Source organism: Rattus rattus, chromosome 1 (genome assembly GCF_011064425.1).
Source record: "Rattus rattus isolate New Zealand chromosome 1, Rrattus_CSIRO_v1, whole genome shotgun sequence".
In the NCBI taxonomy this organism is placed as follows: Eukaryota; Metazoa; Chordata; class Mammalia; order Rodentia; family Muridae; genus Rattus; species Rattus rattus.
The window spans coordinates 97,531,596-97,556,538 of NC_046154.1; the positions used below are offsets into that span (position 1 = coordinate 97,531,596).

General features: G+C 45.8%; 1 protein-coding gene across 1 annotated transcript; it reads left to right on the forward strand.

Moving 5' to 3' along the window:
- The first annotated feature begins 16,893 nt into the window (after positions 1 to 16,893).
- Tal2 (TAL bHLH transcription factor 2) lies at positions 16,894 to 23,778 on the forward strand. Its single transcript, XM_032904013.1, has 2 exons — positions 16,894 to 16,966; positions 22,548 to 23,778. The coding sequence occupies exon 2, from the start codon at positions 22,558 to 22,560 to the stop codon at positions 22,882 to 22,884; it is 327 nt and encodes a 108-aa protein (XP_032759904.1). The 5' UTR covers positions 16,894 to 16,966; positions 22,548 to 22,557; the 3' UTR covers positions 22,885 to 23,778.
- The last annotated feature ends 1,165 nt before the right edge of the window (positions 23,779 to 24,943 follow it).

Here is a 24,943-nt window from a genome sequence, read left to right on the forward strand (position 1 = left end):
ATAATAGTAACTAAAACTGGCCTCCCTAAGAGTAGCTGAGATCCGTTCTTAGTGTGGCCTCCATGACACTTCAGTGCTTGGTGAGTCCTCCAGTGCCTCAGTGCCTGCCATTCCCCACGGAAGGCCTGAGGCGACAGAAAATGCTGAGGAGGGATGTTCCTCTTGTCCAGAATTCTCAGGCTACCGTCTCACCTTTGTCTGGGGAGAGTCCAGGAGGTGGGCCAAGGGAGGGGAAGCCTTAGCTACAAAAAATAGAACAGTTCATGTCTGAAGACATCACCAGAAGTCAGTTTCTGACTCTTGAAATGTTTAAAGGAGTTAATGAGATATACAGTGCTTCCATTCAGGCCCAGCGTTAAGTAAGTTTCCTAGTTCACGGTTCCTTTGTAACGTGGAAGGCTGCACGACAGAGTTGCTTAGAACTAAAATTGGGACTGGGGCACTGGTGAGATGGCTTAGCAGGTAAAAGCCCTTGTCAGCAAAAGTGACATGAGTTTGATTCCCAGGACCCATATAATGGAAGGAAAGAACCTCAAATTGCTTGTCATCCAATACATAGACTCTGATGTGCTTGGAGCTCCTCTCTAGCACGAGAGGACACCACACACACACGCGCACGCGTGCACACACACACACACGCACACACACGCACACACACTAAATATATAATGGAAAGTTTTTATTTTATCTAAGCATTACAGGTCGAATTATGTGGTTCTTGAGTCATTGCCATATTCCCTCCACCTGAAACAGAGCTGGTTCTCACTTAGTTGACCAAGTGGCTGTCTTCTAATCCTATCCTATTGTACTATACCCTTTAAGCACAGTCAGATTGCTCTTAAGTTTTGTGCCTTGATTTTCAATAGTCCAGCTTTGGGCAGCAAACATCACTATATATAATGATTTGGAAAACCAAAGATTTTGGAATGCTTAGTTTTATTTACCTGCCTAGTCTGTATAGAAATGTGGGCTAGTTAGTCCAATTGCCCAGCATGTGTGAGGTCTGAATTTGGTACAAAGCACCAAAAGTCTGAGACAGAAGGCTTACCACATGCTGAAGGCCAGCTTGGGCTACCTAGTGAGTACCAGCCTATCCTGGGCTACAGTGTAAGACCCTGTATTGATTGAGGACACAGGAGGGAAGAGAGAAACAGAGACAGAGAATGAGAATATACTCCTGTCAGCCATCTGCCCACAGATATATGTTTTAATCTAAGCTAGGCAAAATCAGGATACATAGTGTGGATTTTTAAATAGTTAATTGTAGACAATTAACAGCCAATTCAATATTGATGCTTTTTGTATAGGACCAATAGGCAAGTGTAATGAATTGAGAAACGTTTTTCCCAACCCTCAGAACACCTAGGCTAAAATCTGCTCCTGTAACTCCTGGACCTAACGTAGAAGAATCGAAGAATCTCTCTGAGGGAGGGCCCATGTAGTCACGCAGACTTCCATCTACTTATGAGTAGCTTTCACGGAAGGGAAAGCTTTGTCATATAAAGTATTCTGTCACGAACTTTAAGAATGATAAGCCTGTACAGACTTATGACAATGTGTTCTAAGCATGGAAACCAGTTCATGAGTTTGTTAAATGTAGCTCTGTCAACATGGGACATATGACTATGACACGTGTATTGTATGTGAATTTTCTAGACAAAGTTATGTTTTAAACAAGATAAAACTGGTATATGCTTACCAGGTTAAGGTTTGGTTTTGTCCTCAGGTATAGTTTATGGTACTACTGAAATAGTTTTAATGTTATTACTCTGATCTGAATTTGTAATATATAGTCTACTTTGGGATGATTAATAAAAATTTTTAATCTCTTGTGCTCTTTTGTGTTTGTTTTTGAAAGTTTAACTAGAAAAAAAAAAGACAGATGCATTTAAAACTGGCAAAATAGTAATCGTGCCACAAATACATATTTCAGAAATTCAAGTCTGGAAACCCTGGACTGGAGGTCTACTCATATACACTGAGATCAAAACTCCTCAGTGACAAAATCTGCCACATGACACCTCTAATCATGCAGAGTTTGGCTTCTCAGCACTGTGGAGAACCATAACATACTTTAGGATCAGAGATCTCTAGAAAGGTCTTTCAGAGAAGCTGAGAGAAAGCCCAACTACTATAAAATATATATCCCCCAGGGAGTGGGGCGAAAGTTCTAGTTTATGCAAACCTAGCAGTCTAGAGGAATTGTATACATCTCAAGATGTCAAGAAGAGGGCGGTGAGACGGCTCAGCAGCTAAGAGCACAAGTGCTCTTCCAGAGGTCCTGAGTTCATGACCATCGTTAAAGAGTTCGGATGGCCTCCTCTGGCATGTAGGCGTACATGCAGACGAATAATAAATGTCAAGAAGAAACCAAAGAAGGCTGTAAAGAGAGACACTGTCAACCATTAGAAAACTCAGAAGATGTGATGTTTGCCAAAATGGCTGCATAGATTCGGTGTGCAGCTCCTGTGGTAATCTCAGCCGTGTTCTCTAAAACTCATATGACAGGTTTACCTAGAGCAGCTCAAGCAGTCTTGACCAGGAATGTTCGACTAAAAAAAAGAAAAGTAAAGAAACAAGAAACAGTGCAGGAGGGATGGTTCCCTCCTTCAGAGCCCTGGCTGCTCTTGCAGAGCTCTGGGTTCAACTCTCAGCACCCCATGGTGGCTCACACAACTGCAGTCCTAGAGGATCTCGCACCCTTCGCTGTTTCTCTGGGCACCAGGCATGTACATGGCGCACATCGACGCAAGCAAGCAAAAGAAACAACACACGTTTAAAAAAAAAAAAAAAAAAAAAAACTTCTTCAGAGAAAGGGAGAGAGAGGAGGCAGGGAAAGAGAACGGAGGCAAAGGGATGTGGAGCTGGGTGTGAGTCTTCTCACATTCTAACTGGTCTGTGCTCTTACAAGGACACACAGTGTTTTACAGTGAAGTTGCTCTGTAGACACGACAGATCTTAGCAATGGCCTTCTCATCTGAAATCCACTGACTACGATTTTAAATATTAACTTGAGTCCAACTTTTTTTCAAAATGTATATGTGGACTTAGTATTAAAACTGTATATGGTAGCAGCATCTGGTGCCTGAGTCCCCTGCAGGAAGACTGCTGCGGGTTTTCACAAGGTGGTGAATACAGTCTTTTTCTAGAAGTTAAGGCCAAGTAACCCCAGGTCTTAGAGATAGCCTCAAAGGTGACCTTGGTGAAGCTGCCCAGTGTGTCAGGGCGGCCCCAGCCCCTGTGTAGCAGTCATCAGTGCTGCCTGCAGCAGTTTGAATACAGAATGAGCATGATGCCTGTGCGTCTCAGGGCAGGGATGAGGCACACCACAGAGCCAGAGCAGTCTGTCACCTCACGTAGTATAGTGTGGACGTTTTCATTCTTCTTTTAAAATCTATTTATTTTATGTATATGTGTACACTGCAGCTGTCTTCAGACACACCAGAAGAGGGCATCAGATCTCTTTACAGATGGTTTTGAGCCACCATGTGGTTGCTGGGAATTGAACTCAGGACCTCTGGAAGAGCAGCCGGGTGCTCTTAACCACTGAGCCATCTCTCCAGCCCGCAGTCAGTGTTCTTAACCACTGAGCCATCTCTCCAGCCCCCAGACTTTTTCATTCTTAATCCACCAGTAGCTATAGCCTCTGCACTGGGACACGGGTGCCAGCAGCTACCTCCTCAGGACTCATGACATTCAGAACACTATTGCAGTCCCCAATGGCTACAAAGTTGGCAGGTCCAAGTCAGCTTCAACCCTGGCCTGATCTTGAAAACCTTATCATGGGACTCCCCATGGGAAAGGTCAATAATTTTATGTTCCTGTGTGGGCAGGGGAAGAAGAAGATCTTCATGGCTTTGACCAGGGGGCATTGGCTCTGCCTCCAGGGCCTCACAGCTTTGACTCCAGTCTTGACCACCGTGGCCTCCATAAAAGCTTCAGAGTTCTCCCAAGCACGGACCTCTCTGCTCTGGGACTTACTGCTGCGTGGGCACCATCCATTTGATATTTTCCTGAACAGGAAGTGAATCCAACTTGAAAATTTTTTCTAGCTCCAGAACTAAGAAAATGCCTACTGTTTAAGTCCTGTAGTCAGTGTGCTACTTTATCGAGGCCCTCACAATCTGATGCTGTAGTTGAGACAGTAGTGATGGCAAGGAATGGACGCTGATAAGCAAAGCCAAGCCAACATGAGTATGCTAAAACTGTCCTCTGGAGGAAGGACAACTTCCTCGGCAGTCTGAGAGCCAGCAACAATAAGTCTGACTGCTGAAGTTATTCTGATAATCATTCGTGTTATTCAATTGACAAGAACAGCGAGCCAGAAGCAGAATTACAGAAGCCAAAGCGAGGTTAGAACATTTAGCAACTGTTCCGAGAACCGTGGACTTGGATGGGTTAGGTCTTTGGTTTCGTTTGGGCAGGTGTTCCTACCTACAGACCATGTTCCGTGGCTTTAATGGTAAGATCTAGAGGCCTACTAAGTTCTAGGGCCCTGTCATAGTAAGCTTTACCCATAGTCCACAGGATCCGGTTTAAGATGGGTTCAGAGCACGCAAAGCACTTCTCCTGGGTGACCACATAACAGTCCTTACAGTAGACTGGCCTGGCACAGCGAGGCCCGACAGGTGGAACACAAAAAACCACCTATATGAAAGCTGTGGTCTAGGGTCACAACCCCAACTTTGTCACCAGCCACATCTTCTCTTGATCGACCATACAGACCAAACTGTAAGTAGTGTGTCACCATGGCCCGAGTGGAATCCCCTTCATAGTGGACACCATCCCCCAGATTGATTATGCTGAGGCCTTGTGTTGGAAATCTGTTCCACAATGCTCAGTATGGTGGGCCATAATGCTAGAACCAGGAGAGTTCAAGAGTGGGGTCAAAACTGGGGCCCCAGAGGCAGAGCCAAAGATAATAAGTCATCAATTTATGCCCCTTGGTCTAGACCGTGAAGATCAAGTTCCTGAAGATCTTCCTGTTCCTCTGCCCACACAGGAACATGAGATTATTGACCTTTTCCCTTGGAGGTTTTGAAGATCAGGCCAGGGTTGAAGCTGACTTGGGCTAGCCAGCTTTGTAGCCATTGGGACTGCAATGGTTTTGTTGTCCTGAGTGTTGTGTGTGAACCCCGCAACATGGGTTTTTGTACTTAAAAGCCCATCCTGAGAAAGGTTCAGGTTTACACTGGGATCCCAAACACCCATTATAGTCATTGGCTAGCTAATCAAGACTTTCTACTGGCTTAAATCTAAGTCTGAGCAGTCTTCTCTGGTGAATACCCCACAACACATACCAACCTAGGTAAATGCTCATGCCATGCACTAATTTCTTGGCCAGCTTCTCCAGATCTTCTTCTAAACGTTGGCTTAAGGGGATCTGTGGCCCATGCCCTGATTTCCTGTCCTCCCAGAGTGCTATGAACCCCAGCAGCTTTTCTCTTGCCTTATGGTTCTGGCTCATGGTGGCTCCTAAAGCTAGTCCCCTAGACTTCACCAGGGCCTGGGAAAAGACCCCTGCCTGGGCAGTCTGTAGGTTTTCAAAGCTTGAGCTGCCCTGTGACTTGTACAGAGAAAGGAGGACCAGCTGAGGTGCTGGTGGAGCACAGAAGGACAGGGAAGGTAGGCCAGTGATGGGGGTGGAAGAGCACCTCCGTTAGGCATCTAGGTCCAGATGCTGGCGAGCACGATCGCCTCCCATGTCCAGACCACTCAGCATGCTGGTCAGAGAATCTATCTCAGCATCCAGACCTCTGGGGCTGGTGGCCCTGCTATTTGGAGTGTGGAGCCCCTGAGAACAGAGCCAAAGAAAGGAGAGACAATACAGCTCACAACCCCTGAGTTCCTCTCACCTCTGCTCTGAGAGAGATGCCCTATACATCCAACCCTCAACCCCAGGTTCTTGAAGTGATGCTACAGCTATTCTGCCCAATATTAAATTTTACCTATAAAACTATGTAGTAAGAGAAACAAAAGACCAAAAGTAAAAATTCTAAATGTATGTGTTACATTTATTTGTATTATATAATTGTTAGGGGCACCTTTAAAACTCAGATATTTAAGTCCCAACTTAACTTTCAGTATGCACAATATTATGGGATGTAGAAACAGAACCATTAGATAGCCAATTAAAGTAAAATGAAGGATATATGTGTAAGTCCTAATCCAGTGATGGCTGTGTCATTGTAAGAGAGAACAGGACAAGAATGCCTCATAAAGGACTGGAGAGATGGCTCAGCTCATTGACTGCTCTTCCAGAGGTCCTGAGTTCAATTCCCAGCTATCACACGGGAATTAACACAACCATCTACAATGTGATCTAATGCCCTCTTCTAGCCTGTAGGTGTACATGCCAATAGAGTACTCATACACACTAAATAAATACATAATTTTTTTAATGTCTCATAAAGATTGAGTACCATGTGTGGTCAGGAAGAGGGGTTCATCTACTATCAACACCTGAATTTGGATTTCTAGCTCCATAAGTAAAAAAAGTCTACTGTTTAAGTCCCACAGTCAGTGTGGAACTTTATCAAGGCCCTCACAATCTAATGCTGTAGTCGAGACCATAGTATTGGCAAAGAATGGATGCTGATAATCAAAGTAAAGCAAAATAGCCCACGTGAGTATGCTATAGATGTTGTATGGGAAAAGGGCAGCTTCCTCAACAGACGGAAACCCAGCAACAATAGATCTAGCTGCTAAACATAGTCTGATAAATGTAATTTAAGACAACTATAGTATGTGTGTATGTCTGTCTGTGTCTGTGTGTAGTCTGTCTGTCTGTGTGTAAACTAATGCTAGAGAGTATGTATGAGATCGTGAACCCATTCTCCAACAATGACAGAAAATAAAAATTAAAAACCCAAAGCTGGATAATTAAATAATTAAAAGGTTATTATCCGGGGTGGAGAGATGTCTCAGAGGTTAAGTGCACTGACTTCACTGAGCTCAATTCCCAGCAACCACATGGTGGCTCAGAACCATCTATAATGAGGATCCGATGTCCTCTTCTGGTGTGTCTGAATAAATACATTTTTGAGAGAAATGTATAAGTCCATGATAAAGGAAAAGCAAACTAAGGCCGGAAGCACTGGCTCAGTGGATGAAGTGCTTGTGCTTTAAGGATTAGAACTTGAATTTGGATCCAAGAACCAGCACAAAGCCAGGGAAAGGCCAGCACCGGGAGCTGGGAGCAGAGACAGGTGGACGGGAGCTACACAGCCTGGTCAGTCAGCTCTGGGCTCAGTAAGAGACGTTGCCTTTAAAAAAAGGGTGGAGAGCAATAGGGAGATCCAATGTCAGTTTCTGTCCTCTGTTCTTGGTGCTTGTGCTAGTGTCTCCCCTCCCCCAACACACACACACACACACACACATTTTAATAAAAAGAAAAAAACAGCAACATAGAAACCTGCCTCCTAAAATCGGAGACAAGACTATTTCCTCAGATTTTTACCCTGAAGAGTGTTACAGACTATGAGTGTGTAAAATGTGTCTCAGGAAAAACAACTTGTATAGTATGAATTCAAAAAGAGAGAGACTTAGTGGCCGGGAGAGATCTTCAGCGGGTTAAGAGCACTTGTTGCTCTTACAGAGGACCCAGGTTCGATTCCCAGCACCCACAACCACTTGTTGCTGTGATCCCACACTAGAGTTCCAAGTGATGTTTAGCCGGGTAAGCGCTGAAACCAAGATGGCTCAGATGAGGTCACTCCTAGGAATAGCCCACCAGTGCCAGCCACAAGCGGGTCCAACATCAAAATTACTCATGGTCAGAGTGAGCAAGGAGGTTTTGGTGGTGGTCTTGCTCAAAAACAAGGAAAGGTCTTGCCCAGGCTTTTGAAAACTACTTTAGACGTCAGTTGACTAGAGGTAGGAAAGCTGCTACCAGGATTTTCTGGGTTGTGAGAAGGACATGAAGGTAATTTTTGAAACATAAGAATCGAGTTGAGGAAGCCCTGTACTCCATGCTGGGCTTCACGGTTCAGGGAACCTGAGGAAGAGACCAGAGTCATGTCTGCACCTAGTGAACCCTGGAGAGCAGGCAGGGATGGACTTCACATACAGAGATGGCTCAGTGAAGATTTTAAATTCTAGGTCTCAATCCTCATTCTCAGCTCCTGAAGCCCCAGGCTCATAAGGGTAACAAATTCCTGTAATTGTCCCAGGGTTGAGGATGGCTGAGACTAGCCACTACCTTTCTCCTTCTGCTCTATTTGTCCCTGTACACAAATGTCTGGACCCTAATAAATCAGGTGGAATAAGTCCATCATTCGAATGAAATGTTTCATTCATGCCCAATTCCACCAGAGAGAGCTCAAATACTTATTACAAATGGATGGCGCTGGGCCAGCCTTGAATCCCTGCAAAAGCGTAGGGGCAATGGGTGGAAGCCGAACCAGGCTCAAGGCAGACTGCTGCCACGATGGTGGAGTCTTCAAAATGGGTCCGAGACAGCAGCTGGTAATGTTTCAGATCATTTGCAAAGACGTCAAATCCTCACTGGTTAAAAAGACAGACACAGTCTTGAGTGCAGAAGTCAGGTCGGCCTTGAGAGCTGTTATGAAAGGCAGAGGTGAGAACCCTGGTGGGAAAGCAAGCTTTTCTTTGTCGATCTGTTTTCTTTGTAGGTCTTCCTTGATCGGATTTAAAGTGACATCTCCTAATTTTTCTAAGAAGCTTCCTGGAAACCTCTGCTGGATTTGAGGGATAAGGAGAGGCGGCTTTCCTGTCCTGGTGTGTGTGTTTGCTTTGGGATTTGTCAGAGCGCTGGGCTCTGAGCAGCTTGAGCCTGGCAGAGTTCCCCCACCTGCCTAAAATACAGCCCAGGGGGAACAGGGGCCCCTCTCAGCCCAACCCAGCACCTCCACTCCTTGCTCCTGGAACTGTGGCCTTTATTTTAAGTCCTGTCCCCTGGGGACCGAGTGGGGAATGAGAACAGCTGATAAGCATGGCACTATTGACTCGATGGGGAATATTCAATGTATTTACTTTCTACAAGTAAGCTGCCCTCTTATCTGCTGCCCACAGAGCATCTAAATCCTGTCCAGGGAGCCAGTAGATGGGTCATGTTCTCATACAAAGACCAGAGAATAAATAGGGGAAAATGGCCCCACCCACTCCTTTCTTCCCTAGTACCTGATCCAGGCGCCCCACCTCCTTTCTCTTTCTTTTCTCCACTGCTCTTGGGTTTATTGCTTAAAAAAAAAAAAAAAAAAAAAAATAGAAGCATTTACTGCTCCAGGCCTACAGAGTTAAGGCCAAGCCAGCCTTGTTATGAATGGTTGGCAGGCAGCTGGGCACACCCAGGGCTGTGTGACCCTCTCATTGATAACTATGGGAGAAAAACATGTCCACTCCCTTAAGGCACTTATGTGCCCACTTTATGCTTCAATGGTCAACATTTGCTCTGGACAGAAATACTCACCTGGCCTCCACACCAGATGTCTCAGAGAGGACGTATATGTGTGTGGGTGTGGGTGTGGGTGTGGAAGGGCAGGTGTTGCCAAGGAGACTGGGTCCTGGAGACTGAAAATAATTGATGAAAGGCTCGATGCTCTGGAGAAGCTTTGCTTTCATGACTGGCGTTGCCCTCCTGGCCCTGGGCTCTGGTTCCTCCATCCACTGTTTTCACAGCAGCACTGCTCCAGGTGACTCAAAAGGGAGGAGGGGGCAGAATACAGGACTGAACAGGAGCACGAAGACGGTTTAGAACGCCCATTGCAGGAAATTAGAGTCACGTGCTTAGATTTCCCTATCCCTAAAACAAGGGTTTAAAAGTAAATATCTCTCTCTCTCTCTCTCTCTCTCTCTCTCTCTCTCTCTCTCTCTCTCTCTCTTCTCTCTTTCTCTTTCTCTCTCTCTCTCGTCTTATGTAATCTAGCTTGGTTTCCAGCTCCTTGTGCAGCCAAGGATAAATTTGAACTTTGGATTCTCCTGTCTCCTCCCTGTCAGTGCTGGGTTCCAGCCTCCAGCACCGACCACAGCACGTCGTCAGTATGCAGTTGAAGGGAGGGCAGGACTGGCGAGCATTGTCACAGCTGAGCTGCACCCTCAGCCCTCACGCCGCTCACTTCAGACACTTTACATCAGAGCAGCTCGCAGAGTCTTCATAAAAACTCATCAAGTTGATGTTTGCAATTCCTCATGAAGAAAACCGAGGCTGGAGAGTAAGGGCTCTGCCCAGGATGACCGCTAGCATGCGCAGTGGTAGGTGCTCATGCAGATGTCCGTTGATCCACCTCTAGAACCAAAGCCCGAGTCTTAACTGCCACAGCAAGCTGCCTCACCCTTGCCATTTCTTAGTGTCCTAAACAACGAATGTTATTATGCCTGTGTTATAGGAGACATCTTTCAGAGATGCTTCTTCCTGACCAGTGCATGTGTGTACCCCCTTTAGTAGATATACTTCATATGTTAGTTTCAAGGTTCTAGCACATCTTCTTTGGGCTGACTCAGAGAAATTTAAAAGTCATAGTGAAACAACTAACTCCTTCCATTGAGAGAGCAGACCAAAGCTCTCACTCAGCCACTCTGCCTGCCCCTGCCCCTGCCCCTGCCCCTGCCCCTGCCCCTGCCCCTGCCCCTGCCTCTGCCTCTGCCTCTGCCTCCATACTCAGGCAGAAATGGAGGCCCAGTCAGTGTCTTTTCCCTTCTGTGTTGCTCACTTTGCTATCTTACCAGTTTTAACCCATAGCTACCCTTCTTATTTGAGGGTGGGGTGGGGCTGTGGTGGTCAAGAAGTATAAAGAGGCTTAGAAGCTGGACGCTAGTCAAGCAGAGTTGCATGATGTGCTCTGTGAATGGAGCGGTCTACACTGAGGAGGGCCTGTAGCCTCTGCCAACTCAACGGAGTCGGCTCTGTGCCCAAGGTTTTAGTTTTCCTTTGAGTATATTCTTTAGTACTTAACTTAGTTAGGAGCAATATTTTGTTTTGTCTACAATTCTAACTTGCCTGGTAACTTATATACTTATACATACACATACATACATTGTATATATACATATATTGCCTATACACGTGCATATATTGTATGTATACACGCATAGGTACATGTGTGCACGTGTGAGTGCTTGTGTATGAGAGAACATACTAGAGGGGACCTTGAGGAAATGCCTGGAATGATACAGATTCTAGGGTTAAGTAATGAAGTAGGAAAGAGAGATTCCTGTCCAGTCAAGGCCTCATCCCCATTAACCTGCCTTCCTGCTGTGAGCTCCTGACTAGTCCTCTTAATGTTCCTGCTTCTCCTCATATGGCCTCAAGCCTTTCCATGGCCTTTCAGTCACAAGAAACAAGCTTCGTGTCTTCTGGGAGAACATTAGGAGGCTGCAGCAGGGGGAAAAAAACAAAAGTAAAAGAAAGCCAGAAACAACTACAGAAAGTGCTTCCTGGCAGTTCATTTTCTCTAGCAGCTCCAGTATGTGAAACCACAGTGTCCCCAACACCTCTGAAGTTGACCATGTAGCAAAGAACAGAAAATGAGACTTATTGTGAAGAGCTCAGCATAGAGAGGGGAGCTCCTTTATAAGAAATTTAGACTTACCAAGAAAGTTTGTGCTGGCCAAGAGTCACACCAGACCAATAAATGAACTAAAGAATGAGCACTGGACACAGGGTTGATTCACTGGGTTACGAAAGAGTTAGGGCAGGACCTCAGATGCCTGTGTCGATGTCAGGCAGATCTGTCTGCCTGCCTGTAAAGGTAGAAATGTGGTTACAGAGCGAGCTGGCTAGGCAGAGGAACCAAATGCTCACTCTCTGTACGCAGCACAAATCCCTGGCTCACTAAATAGAGTGGAAAGTGATGAGAGGACCCCCAACATCAATGTAGCCTCCTCATGTAAATACAGGCATCATGCACTCACCCACACGTGTACACATACACACACACACACATACACGTGCATACTACACCATGCACATGAATTTTGAAAAAAAAACATAAATTTAAAATTCACAGTTTAATTTGGAAATCAAAACTTAAAAAGAAGAGTTATAGCATTAATATAAAACAAAATTTGGAATAGAAAACTCAACAAAGTTGATCTGGATACATTTGCTAAATCATCTGAACTCCTATGTACCTTTTAGCCCCCAAAGAAGTTCATCAAAAGACTGATAAACCTAAAGGAAGCTGAAGTTGGTGTTGCTTGTCTTTAATCCCAGTACTTGGGAGAAAAAGTCAGATAGAGAGGCTAGCCTGATCTACATAGCATGGCTACCTACTAAAACCCTTGTGGAAAAACAAAGGCAACACTCCTGGAAACACAAAGAGAAAAGAACAAATCCAAGACACAGAAGAACTAGAGGAAACCTTCCAAGAATATAGAGTACTGGCCTACTGGGTGTGTATGAGAACACGTTAACGTTCAAACAAGGAGTGTGGCTCCTCTTGTAGTGACTAGGAAACTGAAAGAAAAAGAAGGTTATACGTTGTTTCAAAAAATATATCAGAGCAAAATTAAATACTATGTACACCTTTGAGTACATCACAATAACATTAGAAAGTAATAGCAAGTCATTGCCAGTCACAAGGACAATACTAGGAAGCTTTAAAACCACTTAAACACTTAAGACACTTTGTAGAAGAGGAAAAACAAAAACAGGCCTTAAACAGACGAAAGCAGTCAGATGTCATTGCACACATTTATGACCGAGACAGGATGATCGCTCACAGAGTCCCAGCCTGGCATCATAGCAAGACCCTGTCTCAAAACAACCGAAATAAAAGCGTATCCCATTGATGAATCGGAGAAGATCAAAATGTATACAGTAAACTGCCAAAATTGATTTATGAGATAGAATTCATAAAGGAAAAAAGATGCCTGCGCTTGTAAGTTCTGTTCGATGTCAAGAACCAGCTCTTTCGGGTGAAGAATAAATTGGGGAAACTATGTATAATGTGTGGTTGGGAGCAGGGAAGAATATCTGACTAGATAAAGAGATGAATGACAGACATATTGATGCCTTGAAACCAAGAGGATTGAGATGGGAGTTTACGGAGAGGGGGGTGTTTAAGACTGGTTAAGGCTGATGCGGAACCTCTAGTCAAAATGACTTTGACCACCCATACCCACCTGGGCTGGCAGAACCTCCAGGGACACCTTGTTTCCTGAAAATGACAATTCTGCACAGAGGACTAGAAGGCCAGTACTCACTAGCTAATCCAGACAGATCAATTAAAGTTGTAGGACCAGGGAGCCTGAAGCAGCATCGGGACCTGCCCATCCCCCTGGACCCTCCCCATGATCTCTGCAGGTGCAGTCTCTCCAGGGGGCAGTAAGAGCCATGAATAGTAAGCGTTTTAGCTCAAGCACATAGAGGCGTTTAGCTGCCTGAACGTAATCCCCCAATAATCGGATTATGTAAATTCCTACTCCAACCTCTTCCTCTGCAGGACCTAGCCTCTAAATGTTCTACACTGGGGAATGGGACGGGACCAGACCCATCATTCTGAAGAGCCATCGCTAGGGAAACGATGTATCCAAATGGCGTCTAAAAGCATACAACAACAGTAACATTCAAGAAAGTTCGAGAACAAAAGCCAACCCACGTCCAGTGTACTAACACGCTTATGCTCCTTTCTCTGAGTCTTAGTCCTTTGAGTTCCTGTCCACTTGCACAGGTTTTGTGGTATAGCTTGTTTCTCTTAGTATCGTCCAATTCTCCACAAATGAAAACGCGCCGTTGAGAATACATACAGCACCTCACAGTTTTTGGCTAAGATGAAGAAGGTAATAAGCTTTTGTGTGACCCATAGAATTGTGATGTCATCGGCGGGGTGGAAAAAGCATGGATACCCTAGGAACAATTTCTGTCTGCCAGAGCACTCAGAAAGAGCAGGGGACAGAAAGAGGAGCGGGCCACAGGTATTTTCTGCAAATATTAGGTTGTGTTCTGTGAGCAAATTAGCCACTTCTCCGTCTTCCTCCACCCCACATTTATGCTACAACCAAAATTAGTCTTGGAGCTCCAAGCTGTACTTACCTGTTCCCATCTTTGCAACACACTGCTGTCTTCCTGTCCTCCGCCCTCTGACCAAGGCACCTGGAACCCTGTTGTACATTAGATGCCTGTCCTCTTCCACCACCTACCCTGTACTCACCTTCTAGGCAACAATCTGGGCATCTAGGGCCCCCGAATTGATTTGCAAAAGGTCCCAAGCCCATTTTCAGTGTTAGTTCAGGGAATCTTTGCAAGTCTCTGTGGACCTGGAGTCCAGATAACTAACACACAAAGCCCTTCATTGAAGAGAACCAGGCCAGGGCATAGGAAGAAAATAGAGGAAGTAGTTAGGAGTCTCCATTTGTTCCCTTATCCTAGGTTAGTCATTTCTTCCATTGCAAGAGTGAGCCTTGCCTCAAGCTGTGTTTACAGACCATGCCCTCCACAAGCAATATTGGATCATCCAGCCAGAATCATCATCTTCTCGTGACTAAAGTTTATTTTCCACTACTCAGGACTGTCCGTCTTGTATTTAGTCTGTTTTTCATGACCTTTTCACCTGTCTGGCTCTGCTATTGTACCCGAGCTTTGCAATTCAAGCAGTACCTTTTTGGTTTTTAATAAAACTATGAGTTTAGATGGGTGTAGGGTAAGGAGTCCCAGGGGTGACAAGCATCCTGAGGGCTTAGTGCCTTACAGCATTGGTCTCTCCCATTACATTAGGGTTGAGAGTGCTTTACGGTTTGCTCCACGGTGCCCAGGCGGCAGGAGCAACCTCAAACATGACTTTCCTCATCATTGATTCAGCCCATAGTTATCCTGCTGGAGCTTCTGCTTCATGGCGTATCTCATATCTGCTCACACTCAAGCAGCTGGTGCAAGGTCCATGGCGAGCCTGGCACTGGGTCAGAGAGGTACGTTCTTTCCACCTCTACAGAGCTGCTGGTCACATGGCAGAGGCAGGGGTTATATAATACTCCCACCGAGAAGGGGACCGTCCCCCGAGAAGGAAACTAGAATGCAGTTGTAGCAATAATACAGTCAACAGCAATATAAATAAATGTATTAATGCTATACCATGTGCTACTCGTGATCCTAAATAACTTATCTGTTTTTCCTTCTTATTTGAATCCCACAGTTCTAGCACTGTTCCCATTTTACAAATAAGGAAACGGAACAGAGAGAAGTTTGGTAATTTGCTTAGCACCACACAAGTGAACAGCGGAGACATTTCAACGTGGGTAAACATAACCCCCAGAGCCCAGTTGCTCTTACTCATCGAGGTACAATGCGTTTATGAATGTATTGTCCCAAATCCTGTGACCTTCAGAGAGAGAAATGCCTGAGGAGTCATTGTTTCATCAGACACTTATCAGCAACATCTGATGGACATGTATTCAGTGTGGGAATGATGGCTATGGAAGAGATAGGAGACAGGAAATATTACTAAGTGGGGTAAAGCACTGAGAATACAGAAGACAAAGGATGACATATGTGCGTGCCTGTGCTTCTGGCGTGTGCAGGGGGTGGGGTGGGGTGGGACACAATTTTGTATGCTAAAAGCTCTTAGGTATTGGGCTGAGGAGATGGCTCAGCAGGGGAAGACACTTGCTGCCAAATCGGAAGACCTGAATTTGATCCCTGAAACTTACCAGTGGAAGAACACCTCCCTCCAGTTGTTCTCCGACCTCCACACATTGGCCTGGGAGCACCTCCCTCAATAGATGGATAAATGTAATCTGAAAAAGTTTAAAGCTCTTCACTGGGAAGGTGGCATCTGAGTAAAAAGACCTAAGGAATGCCAGCGCTTTGAGGACAGACGTTTATGTCCGGTTTTGTTTGGAATTATCCTCTCGACCTCTAAACAGGGCCTGACTGGGGCATAAGCTTCCAGTGCTGACCTGATTCACAGCAGAGGAGGGGGAGGGAAGGACCTCTACTGGATAACCTGGGAGAGGCACGTTTAGGCAGAGAGAACCCTGCCAAAGCTGGAGGCAGGGGGATGCCTGTGTTCCTGAAAGGATGAACCGGAGTATTTCACTTCTCTGGAGCTAAGTCAAGCCCAGGGGAGGAAGGGACAGCCTGACTAGCAATAAAGGGATCTCAGTGGCCACTTAAAGTCTACTGCTTGCTTTCCTTCTGGGTGTGTGTGTGTGTGTGTGTGTGTGTGTGTGTGTGTGTGTGTGTGTGTGTGTGTGTGTGTGTGCGCATGCATGCAGGCTTGCTTGCTTGCTTTTCAGACAAGGTTTCCCTCATTATCTAGATGAGGGCGGCTTCAGATGCCCCATCCTCTTGCTTGGCCTTGCAGATGTTATTACATCTGTATGCTTAGTTTTGAATGAAATGGAAAGCCACCGAAGAGTTTAGATCTCAGAATCTGACAGAAGTCTGACTAGGGTTTTCTCAGGTCATTCTGGAAGATACAGGACAGAGGAAGGGAGACAAGAACAGAGTCCCTCCATCCCTGAAACAGCCATTCCCTGTGCTGACCAACAGGAAAAGCTAGACCAGACCCATATATGAACCCACAGTCTGTGTCCAGTGCGATGCTTTTAAACTTTGCTCTGTGTCTGCATTTCCTGGGGTAGTTGGTAAAATTGCAGGTCACAGCCCTCATCTCTCAAACTCGTTAAGGGGATCTGGAGGTAGCCGTTTGGATCGGACTACACCTGCCCTGGTGTTTGTAGAAGTACCCGGGGAGTTAGCAAGAGTCCGAGGTATTGGGATGCTTGCCTGTAAGAGGAGGTTGGAAACAGCAACCCCTCCCCTAAAGCCTCAGACAAAGAGGGGTCCTTCTTCCTCCACTGCTCCTTGGCTGCTGCACTTGGGAGGGCTGACGGGGCAAGGTGGGGAGGGACTGGCGGGAGTCCTCGGCTGGAAGTCCCCCTCCTGCCGCCAGACAAAGGGCGGTGTCCTATAAAGGCTGTGGCAGAGACCCTGCGTCCAGGCGAGGGCGCACACCGACAGGCGCTGCGACAACTGTGACCGCGCCAGCTCCCAGCTCCTGGCAAGAAGGTGCGTTAACTTAGGGGAGTGGGAGCAGCTACTGAGGGGACTCTGGGTGACCCGGGAACTTTCGGCGGGACAGTGGCAATAGCGCGGCACTTGGGAAGCTGGTCCGGACTCCTGACGCATGTTATCAAACCCGTTTTAGCTGGAACGCAGGGACAGTTCCCTCCATCCCAGGGTTCTTTATCTCAACCCCAGGTCTCTTGGCGACCCTCTGAGACTTGGCAGATCTGAAATTTCGACCACTAGATGTTTTCCCAGACTCCCGAAATAATGTACGTGGGCAGGTCAATGGTTTGCTACCGTGGGTGAGATAACTTACTCTTTTTAAGGGTGGAGAAGGGATAGAGAGGAAATGAGGGTTCACAGACAAGCGGCACACTGGACAAAATGTGTGGAGGAGTCAAGTGTAGGCAGGCTGCGAGGCGCTGGTGTGAAGTGCGCCTCAGAACCGATGTCCGGGGCACATGAAAGCTGTTAGTCCGCAGCCCACAAAGCGTATCCAGTGAGTCCTACTGACTCAAAGCTTAACATGGGGCTGCTTAAGAGAGACAAGCTTGCCCATAGTATAGTATGTATAGGGGGTGCTAAAATGTGAGTGTATGTGTATGTGTGAGCGAGGATGGGGTGTACACCTCAGACCAGCAGTGATGGGGAGTGGGTTGGGTTAAGTAGATAGGTAGGGACCTTCCTTGTACTGTTAACTTTTTAATTATTTTTTGAACTGGCATGGGCTAACTTTTTAAAAATCAACGCATAACTTGCCTAGGAAGCGCAAGGCCCTGGGTTCGGTCCCCAGCTCCAAAAAAAAAAACCAAAAAAAAAAAAAAAAAAAATCAACGCATAAGGTGTTAGGTATCGCTGTAACAGTTTCAAATAAACTGTGTTTTAGTCGTTTCCTTCCCTCATCCCACTACCCTCTACCCTCATACCATTCCCCCCCACACACACACACACCTTGTAACCTTCCCCGGTAAATCTTGCTGAGAGCAGAGCAGTGCCTGGTGTTGCATGTCAGACCCCATCCATCCTCTGTTCAGCTTTCCAAACGGCTGCCCAGCTCGCGCGCTCTCTCTCTCTCTCTCTCTCTCTCTCTCTCTCTCTCTCTCTCTCTCTCTCGACCAAGTCTTAAGAGACAAACACACGGATTGGGTTGGGTTGCAGGAGATAAACTGAAAACCCTAAGAACAAAAGAGCTGTTTGAGCCTGAAAGCCTGGGGCTAGCCCTGTATGCAGTGAGCTTTGGACTTTTGTGCCTTTCTAGTTGACCTGGGTTTTGTGTCCAGGAGCTGTGGGCACCAAAGAGCAGCAATTCGCAGCATGATCTCCTCTTGGAGGATCGCCATTTTCTCCAGTTAATGGGCTACTCTCTGGTGACCATATAATAAACTTACAGTTTATTTAACTTAGCATTAGTCCAGGCGCTTTCTAAAGCACCCATGCCTTAGTGAGATAGTTCATCCAGGCAGGCCTTAAGCTTATGACCCTTTTTATTTCATTAACGTTTTTATGTGTATGGGTATGTATCTGTGCCCGACTTTCATGCCTGGCACCCAGACGAGGAGGCTGATTCTTCTGGAGTTAGAGTTACAGACAACTATGAGCTGCCAAGTAGCTACTGGGAATTGAACCCCGTCCTCTGAATGAACAGCCAGTGCTTGTACCTACTGAGCCATCTCTCCAGGCCTTTCGCACCATTATTAACTCGAGTCTCTAACCCCTACATACCTAGGGATGTGTGGCTAGAATTCAAGAGTCCCGTGAACTTGAGGAAGGAGACATTGCATCTTTAATTCTATTAACATTTATTCTAAGTGTAGCATTTCTTTTATTTATAAACATGGGTGATTAAATGTATTGATATCAACATGATTTTAAATAAAGTAAACAATTTTGGGTTCTCTCCTTGGAATAACAACTTTAAATGTGTTAAATACTAGACACCAGACAGGGGGAAATAAGCAGTTGTATTTAGTAGCTGTTCAGGTACTATGCTTTAAGATACGATACAGTAGCAAAGTTTTATCCTAACACAAGGTAGTGGTGGCAAACTTGTCACCAGTGGAGGTCCTGAATGCTAGCATGTCACACCCCAGATGTTGCAGATCGTTTCTTAAAAATTTCAAATGTCACTCCTTAGGAATTATGGTAATATGTGCAGTTTTTAATGTGTTAAAAATTAAGCAAATGCATTGCCATATTACACTTTTATTTTAGTATTTAAATAACTAACTACTAAGTATAACCAACTGTTCTTTGTATCTCTGTACTTTTAACTTATGCATTCACAATTTTGACATATGAACAATGTGTATTTAAAATCATCATTCTGAGTGGACTGCAAACCCGGGCTTCCCTAGATCACCAAAAAAATTCAGGGAGAGGAAAAAGAAAAAGCTAACGAGCCCTAACGTAGTGAGAGTCGTCAGTTGTGACATTGGTGCTTGCCTGGCCCTTGTTTCCACATCTCTCCATGGCATCTGGTGTGGAATTTTTTTCCTCTCTTCTGTTGCTTTGAAATCAACATTAGAGGCAATCAGACCTTGCAACTAGAAAAACACTAAATGTAATTTTCCTTTGATTTAAGAAGTACTGCAGCAATTTTCCAGTGGCCTCTATTTTGAGCTTTTCCAGCTTGTTAAGTCACTGATTTCTATTTCCCCCGTGGAGAAGGAGAGTAAAACACTCGAGGCTAAATCAACAAGTAATTACCAAGCATCCCTAGGATGGCAGGCTACATTTTAGAAGAGTCTTTTCTTTCTTTCTTTTTTTTTCTTTTCTTTTTCCCCCTACTGTTCCTTCTGTCAGTCTAGTACAATGGGCTCCAGCCCTCTTAGAAAAACACCACAACCAGTTTATCCTGCCTAATCCTCTCCTCCCAGCTTGAAAAGGACCCCCTCCCCCCACAGGACTAGAGTTGACTTGGCTGTGAGCTAAGCCCTCTTTTGATAAGACAACTTTGCTCCCTCAGTCCTGGCCTGATCTGGTGTGAACAAAACCTGGTAATTTTCTTCCTGTCTTCAAGTCCTCTTGATCTGGGTGCAGGCGAAGTTTTCTGCTTCAGGTATAGTTGGGATAAATTTATGGCAGCATACTTTCATCGTAGAACCAAAAAGCCAAAATATTCAGAAATGACTCAGGCTAGATACAAGATAATAGGGCAGTATACCCTTCTCACCAGGAAGAGACCTAGTCTACCCATCTGTTTTCCAGGGAGATGTGGTCTCTTGGAAGTAGGCTCTACCATGTAGATGTTGTTTCTCTGCAGCTCCGGAGGCTATTTTCCTCCCTTAGGTAAACAAAAGGCAGTTAGCTCCTGAAGGTACAATGAAGTCATACTCCAACTCAGGAGGAAGTTCTGAACCCTCCTCCAGAGGGTGCCAGAAGTTGAAAATACACATTGAAAATGTATTTGACACACCTGACTTATAGAAGATCGTTAACTTAGACTAGCCTACTCACATGTGCTCAGAACACTTACATTGGCCTACAGTTGGGCGCAATTACCAGAGTCCATTCGATAGGAAAGTAGGATATGTCACATATAATGTATTGAATAACCCAGTCCTCAAACCACTGGCAACACAGTACGGGCGCTGTTGCTTGCTCCAGGGATGCCACAGCTGACAGCTGCAGTTGATCCTAGCATCTCCAGAGAGTACTGTGTTATGCTATGAAGAGTCTTAGACAGTCAGGGTTAGGAGGAGGCGGGTAGAGCTGGTCCCTTTCCCAGCTCTAGAGATGAACCTCGGGCCTCCCTCACGTGTGCTCCAGGCAGGTGCTCTTGCCCAGGAAGGCCTAGCTCACTCTGGAGCTCCAGGAGGCCTTGAGCTTGAAATCCTCTCGCCTTAGCCTCCTAAGTAGCCTGGTCTGCAGGCCTGCACTGCCAGGCCCACTTTGGAGCAGCTCTTTAAAGAGACAGGAGAATGTGAGGAGGAGATTCAAGAACGAGGAAAGAGCATGAAAAGGTCGAGTGAATTAGCAATGCGCATCACTCTTGGGAGGGGACAGAAGGGCTGAGTGTCCTGGGAAGCTAAGGCTGGAGTCAGCAGTGAACCACAAACAGCAGGCTTCCCATGGCTGAGCTTACAGCAGGCTTCCCATGGCTGAGCTTACAGCAGGCTTCCCATGGCTGAGCTTACAGCAGGCTTCCCATGGCTGAGCTTACAGCAGGCTTCCCATGGCTGAGGCTTCCCATGGCTGAGCTTACAGCAGGCTTCCCATGGCTGAGCTTACAGCAGGCTTCCCATGGCTGAGCTTACAGCAGGCTTCCCATGGCTGAGCTTACAGCAGGCTTCCCATGGCTGAGCCTACAGCAGGCTTCCCATGGCTGAGCTTTGATGTACTTGCCGAGTGTCATGATGGTTCCCATTAAAATGCACTATTCCATGTGAGGGAGGAAGCGGGTCTGTGCCTCCAACAGTTAAAGATGGCAAGTGAGATTTGGCAGCTTTCGATGCTCCTTCCTGATGTGGAAAAGGTCAGCGATGGCAATGCCAGGAAGTCCAGGTGACTTCTGGACGCCCATGCCACAGACCACAGGTGCCTGCCTAGCACCTTTTCATTCTTCTCAGGCTGAACACCCGCACGCCTGCTTTCAGAGATCTGAGTATCTTGGCCCTTTCTCACCCTGCTCACAGTCCTCCAGATGTGAACATTCTAGCCATTGGAGTTTGGAGCCCAGTCCTCCATACGAGGTCGGCTGAAGCTGCCCCATCTTCTCCAATCCAAATATCATTTTATTTCTCCATTCTTTTTTTTTTAAAGATTTATTTATTTATTTTGTATATGAGTATACTGCAGCTGTCTTCTGACACACCAGAAGAGGGCATTGGATTCCATTACAGATGGTTGTGAGCCACCATGTGGTTGCTGGGATTTGAACTCAGGAGCTCTGGAAGAACAGCCAGTGCTCTTAACCACTGAACCATCTCTCCAGCCCCTTATTTCTCCATTCTTAAAAGTGCTTAATACACCGCACATTCGCATCCGACACTCTGTGGGCTAAGCATGGATTTTAGTCACACATGTGCACGATCCTATACTGTAGATGATTTTGGTCCACGGGGAGGGATGATGGGTCGTGAAGGAGGCAGTGGGGTCGGAGACGTAGCTTAGTTGAAGGAATGCATGAAGCCCTGGGTTCAACCCCGGACATGCATAAACCAAAACAATGGTGACACACGCCTGGAACCCCATCCTTCAGGATGTGAAGGCAGGAGAATCAGAAGTTCAAGATCGTCCTTGGCTATATAGTAAGGTTGAGGGTGTCCCGGAATACACAGGATCCAGCCTCAAAAAGATGGGAGATGGGGGATGACGGGTGCAGGGAAAGGACTAGTTGCAGTTCTGTAACGGTGACTGCAAAATAATCAGGGAGAGAGGGCTACCATGTGCTGTTCTTTTGCCTCCTCTTCTTCCAAAAAAGACATTTTCAAAAGATGACTTTAAATTTTTTAGTCAAAATGGATCTCCTAAGTATGAGCTGAGAAGAGCTAACACGGCAGGTTCTTGGGAGAACACGCGATTCTAACTGTGCCTCTTACAAGGTCTTGGCGACCAAAGCCTCTTTTCTTTCCCATCGCAGGAACCCGGACATGACCAGAAAGATCTTCACAAACACCAGGGAGCGATGGAGGCAGCAGAGTGTTAACAGCGCCTTTGCCAAGCTGAGGAAACTCATCCCCACTCACCCTCCAGACAAGAAGCTGAGCAAAAACGAGACACTTCGCTTGGCAATGAGGTATATCAACTTCTTGGTCAAGGTCTTGGGCGAGCAAAGCCTGCAGCAAACAGGAATCGCTGCTCAGGGAAACATTCTGGGGCTCTTTCCCCACAAGCCCCACCTGCCGGATGTGAGTGAGAGCTCTCTACTGAATGGCTACTGGCTTTCTTCCCCCGGCCCAAGCCATGGCGCTCCCTAGGGTGGCTGTGACAGTCAGTCCCCAGGGCAGCGCTAGTTAGAGTCACGTGGTGTCATGCTGTGGAGAGGTATGACTCAGGGAGTGACTGGGACAGCAGCTGAGAGCTGAAAGGAGACTTGAGCAATATTGCTCTGGCCCCATTACCCCAGAACTTCAGGCAGGCAGAAGGGCTTGCCGCCGAGCGTTTCTAAAACAAAACAAAACAGAAACACAGAGAAACAAAACAGCCATAAGTTTAAAACTGCTGCCTCGCCCATGACGTCGGCAACGAGGATTACCTTGTACTGGATCCCAGATGAAAGGACAAAGCTTGTTGCCCTCTGAATATATTTAAAAGTTTACTTTGAAAAGGGAAACATGTTTCGTGGAGGGTAAATACAATAAATGTTAAGAATGAAGAGATGAAGAAATGGAGGAAGAGCCACTATGGAAACTAACCTGGGAGAGCCATGGGGCCCTCTCTGGAGGGATGTCCCTCTGGAACAGAGCGGTGAGGATTATGAGTGTGGAAAGGCTTCATATTCTTCAGCCTCTATGGAATCATGATATTTGACTTCAGTTGAGCCTTTGATACATACACCGTCTCTGAAACCAAATTTCATCCATGTAAGGGGAAAAAAAAACCTTGCTAGCTTACGAACTGAACCTCATCGCTTTCTTATAAAAGTTAGCTAAAATGAGTGAGCAAGCCCTTAGTTTGACACAGTTGGTATCGACACTTTTAATTTAGCCCAAATTCATGCTGACTTAAGTCCTGTAAAATTGAATAGTTATGATAATCCAAATAGTGCCATTTTCTGACTCACTGAGAGTAAACAATAGAAATAGAACACCAGATACTAATGTACTTGTGCATTTGACTTTGTCTTCCTGTGTCCCACAGAGCATTCGTTCATTCTTAAGCTGGGGCAGGGGAGTGCCAGTAAATCAGTAGCACACTGTGGATCTTGCAGTCATCACCACACCCACCCTGGTCCTGATGGTGCCTGGTCTCAGAGATAAGTCCAGCCCCAAATGCAGACAATGGCTATCTCTGGAACATTTTATTTCCCCAAAGTATTTTTGGCTTTATAATCTTTTGAGTTACAGGTAGAAAAATCTATGGATTGTGGTTATGAATTTCTATTATCTACACGATATAGAAATTTAAGATTCTTTGTCTCCCTACAGAGTATTTTGTTTATAAGTAATGAACAAGGTCACTACATCACTTAGGTCAATTTAGCCGACGTACTTATAGCACAACGGGTTTCCCTCTAAGTCCTTTATTTAACCTGCTCTTGATTAATTTCCACACAGAAACAGCATAGATGGGAGACAGGTGAGCACACAGGCACCTGAGTGTGTATCATTCTTAGCAGCCTGGGGAGACTCCAGCTCGTTCCCAAATTACCAAACAGTGGGACATTTAAATGTTGTTGTGGTAGCTGTCAGCTAACTATAGCAGCCTCTCACCTGGCATTAATAAAAACAACACATTTCACTGTAACTTCCGCTTCTTTGAATGTGAGGAAGGCACGGAGGACCTCTGTCCCTAAATGCAGAGTTTTTGTGTGATACACAGAACACACTTTTTCCTGCTTGCTGGGGTTTTTGTCTGTGCTCAGAGAGGGCCTGCCCTGAAATGCTACAAGGATACAAATGACATGAGGAGACTGGGCTACAATTGCATTAAATGAGGGGGTGATTATTTCAAGAACCCCTAGAGGAAGTCCTTCCATAGATGAGTAAATCTTAGCAGTATTATTATATGTGATGTACTTCTTAAAATACTTATTCACCATAAAATTTCTATATCAGGTTTTGTTAAATTAACATCTGTCAAAGAAGAAGATGATTGTTATCACACAAGGTCCAAAACCTAGTGATGATATATGCGAGACTGGAAGCTCAATCAAAACTCTCTGTGTGGTTTTCTCTTGTGTCTTCATGTCAAGGCATGGTGGTTCTAGCAGCGAGATTTCATAGTTCAAACGCATTCTAGTACACCAGGTGCTACATCTGTTTATGGTCATTCGAGTCTACCAGAAGAGTTAAGCCAAATTCTCTAACTATGCTT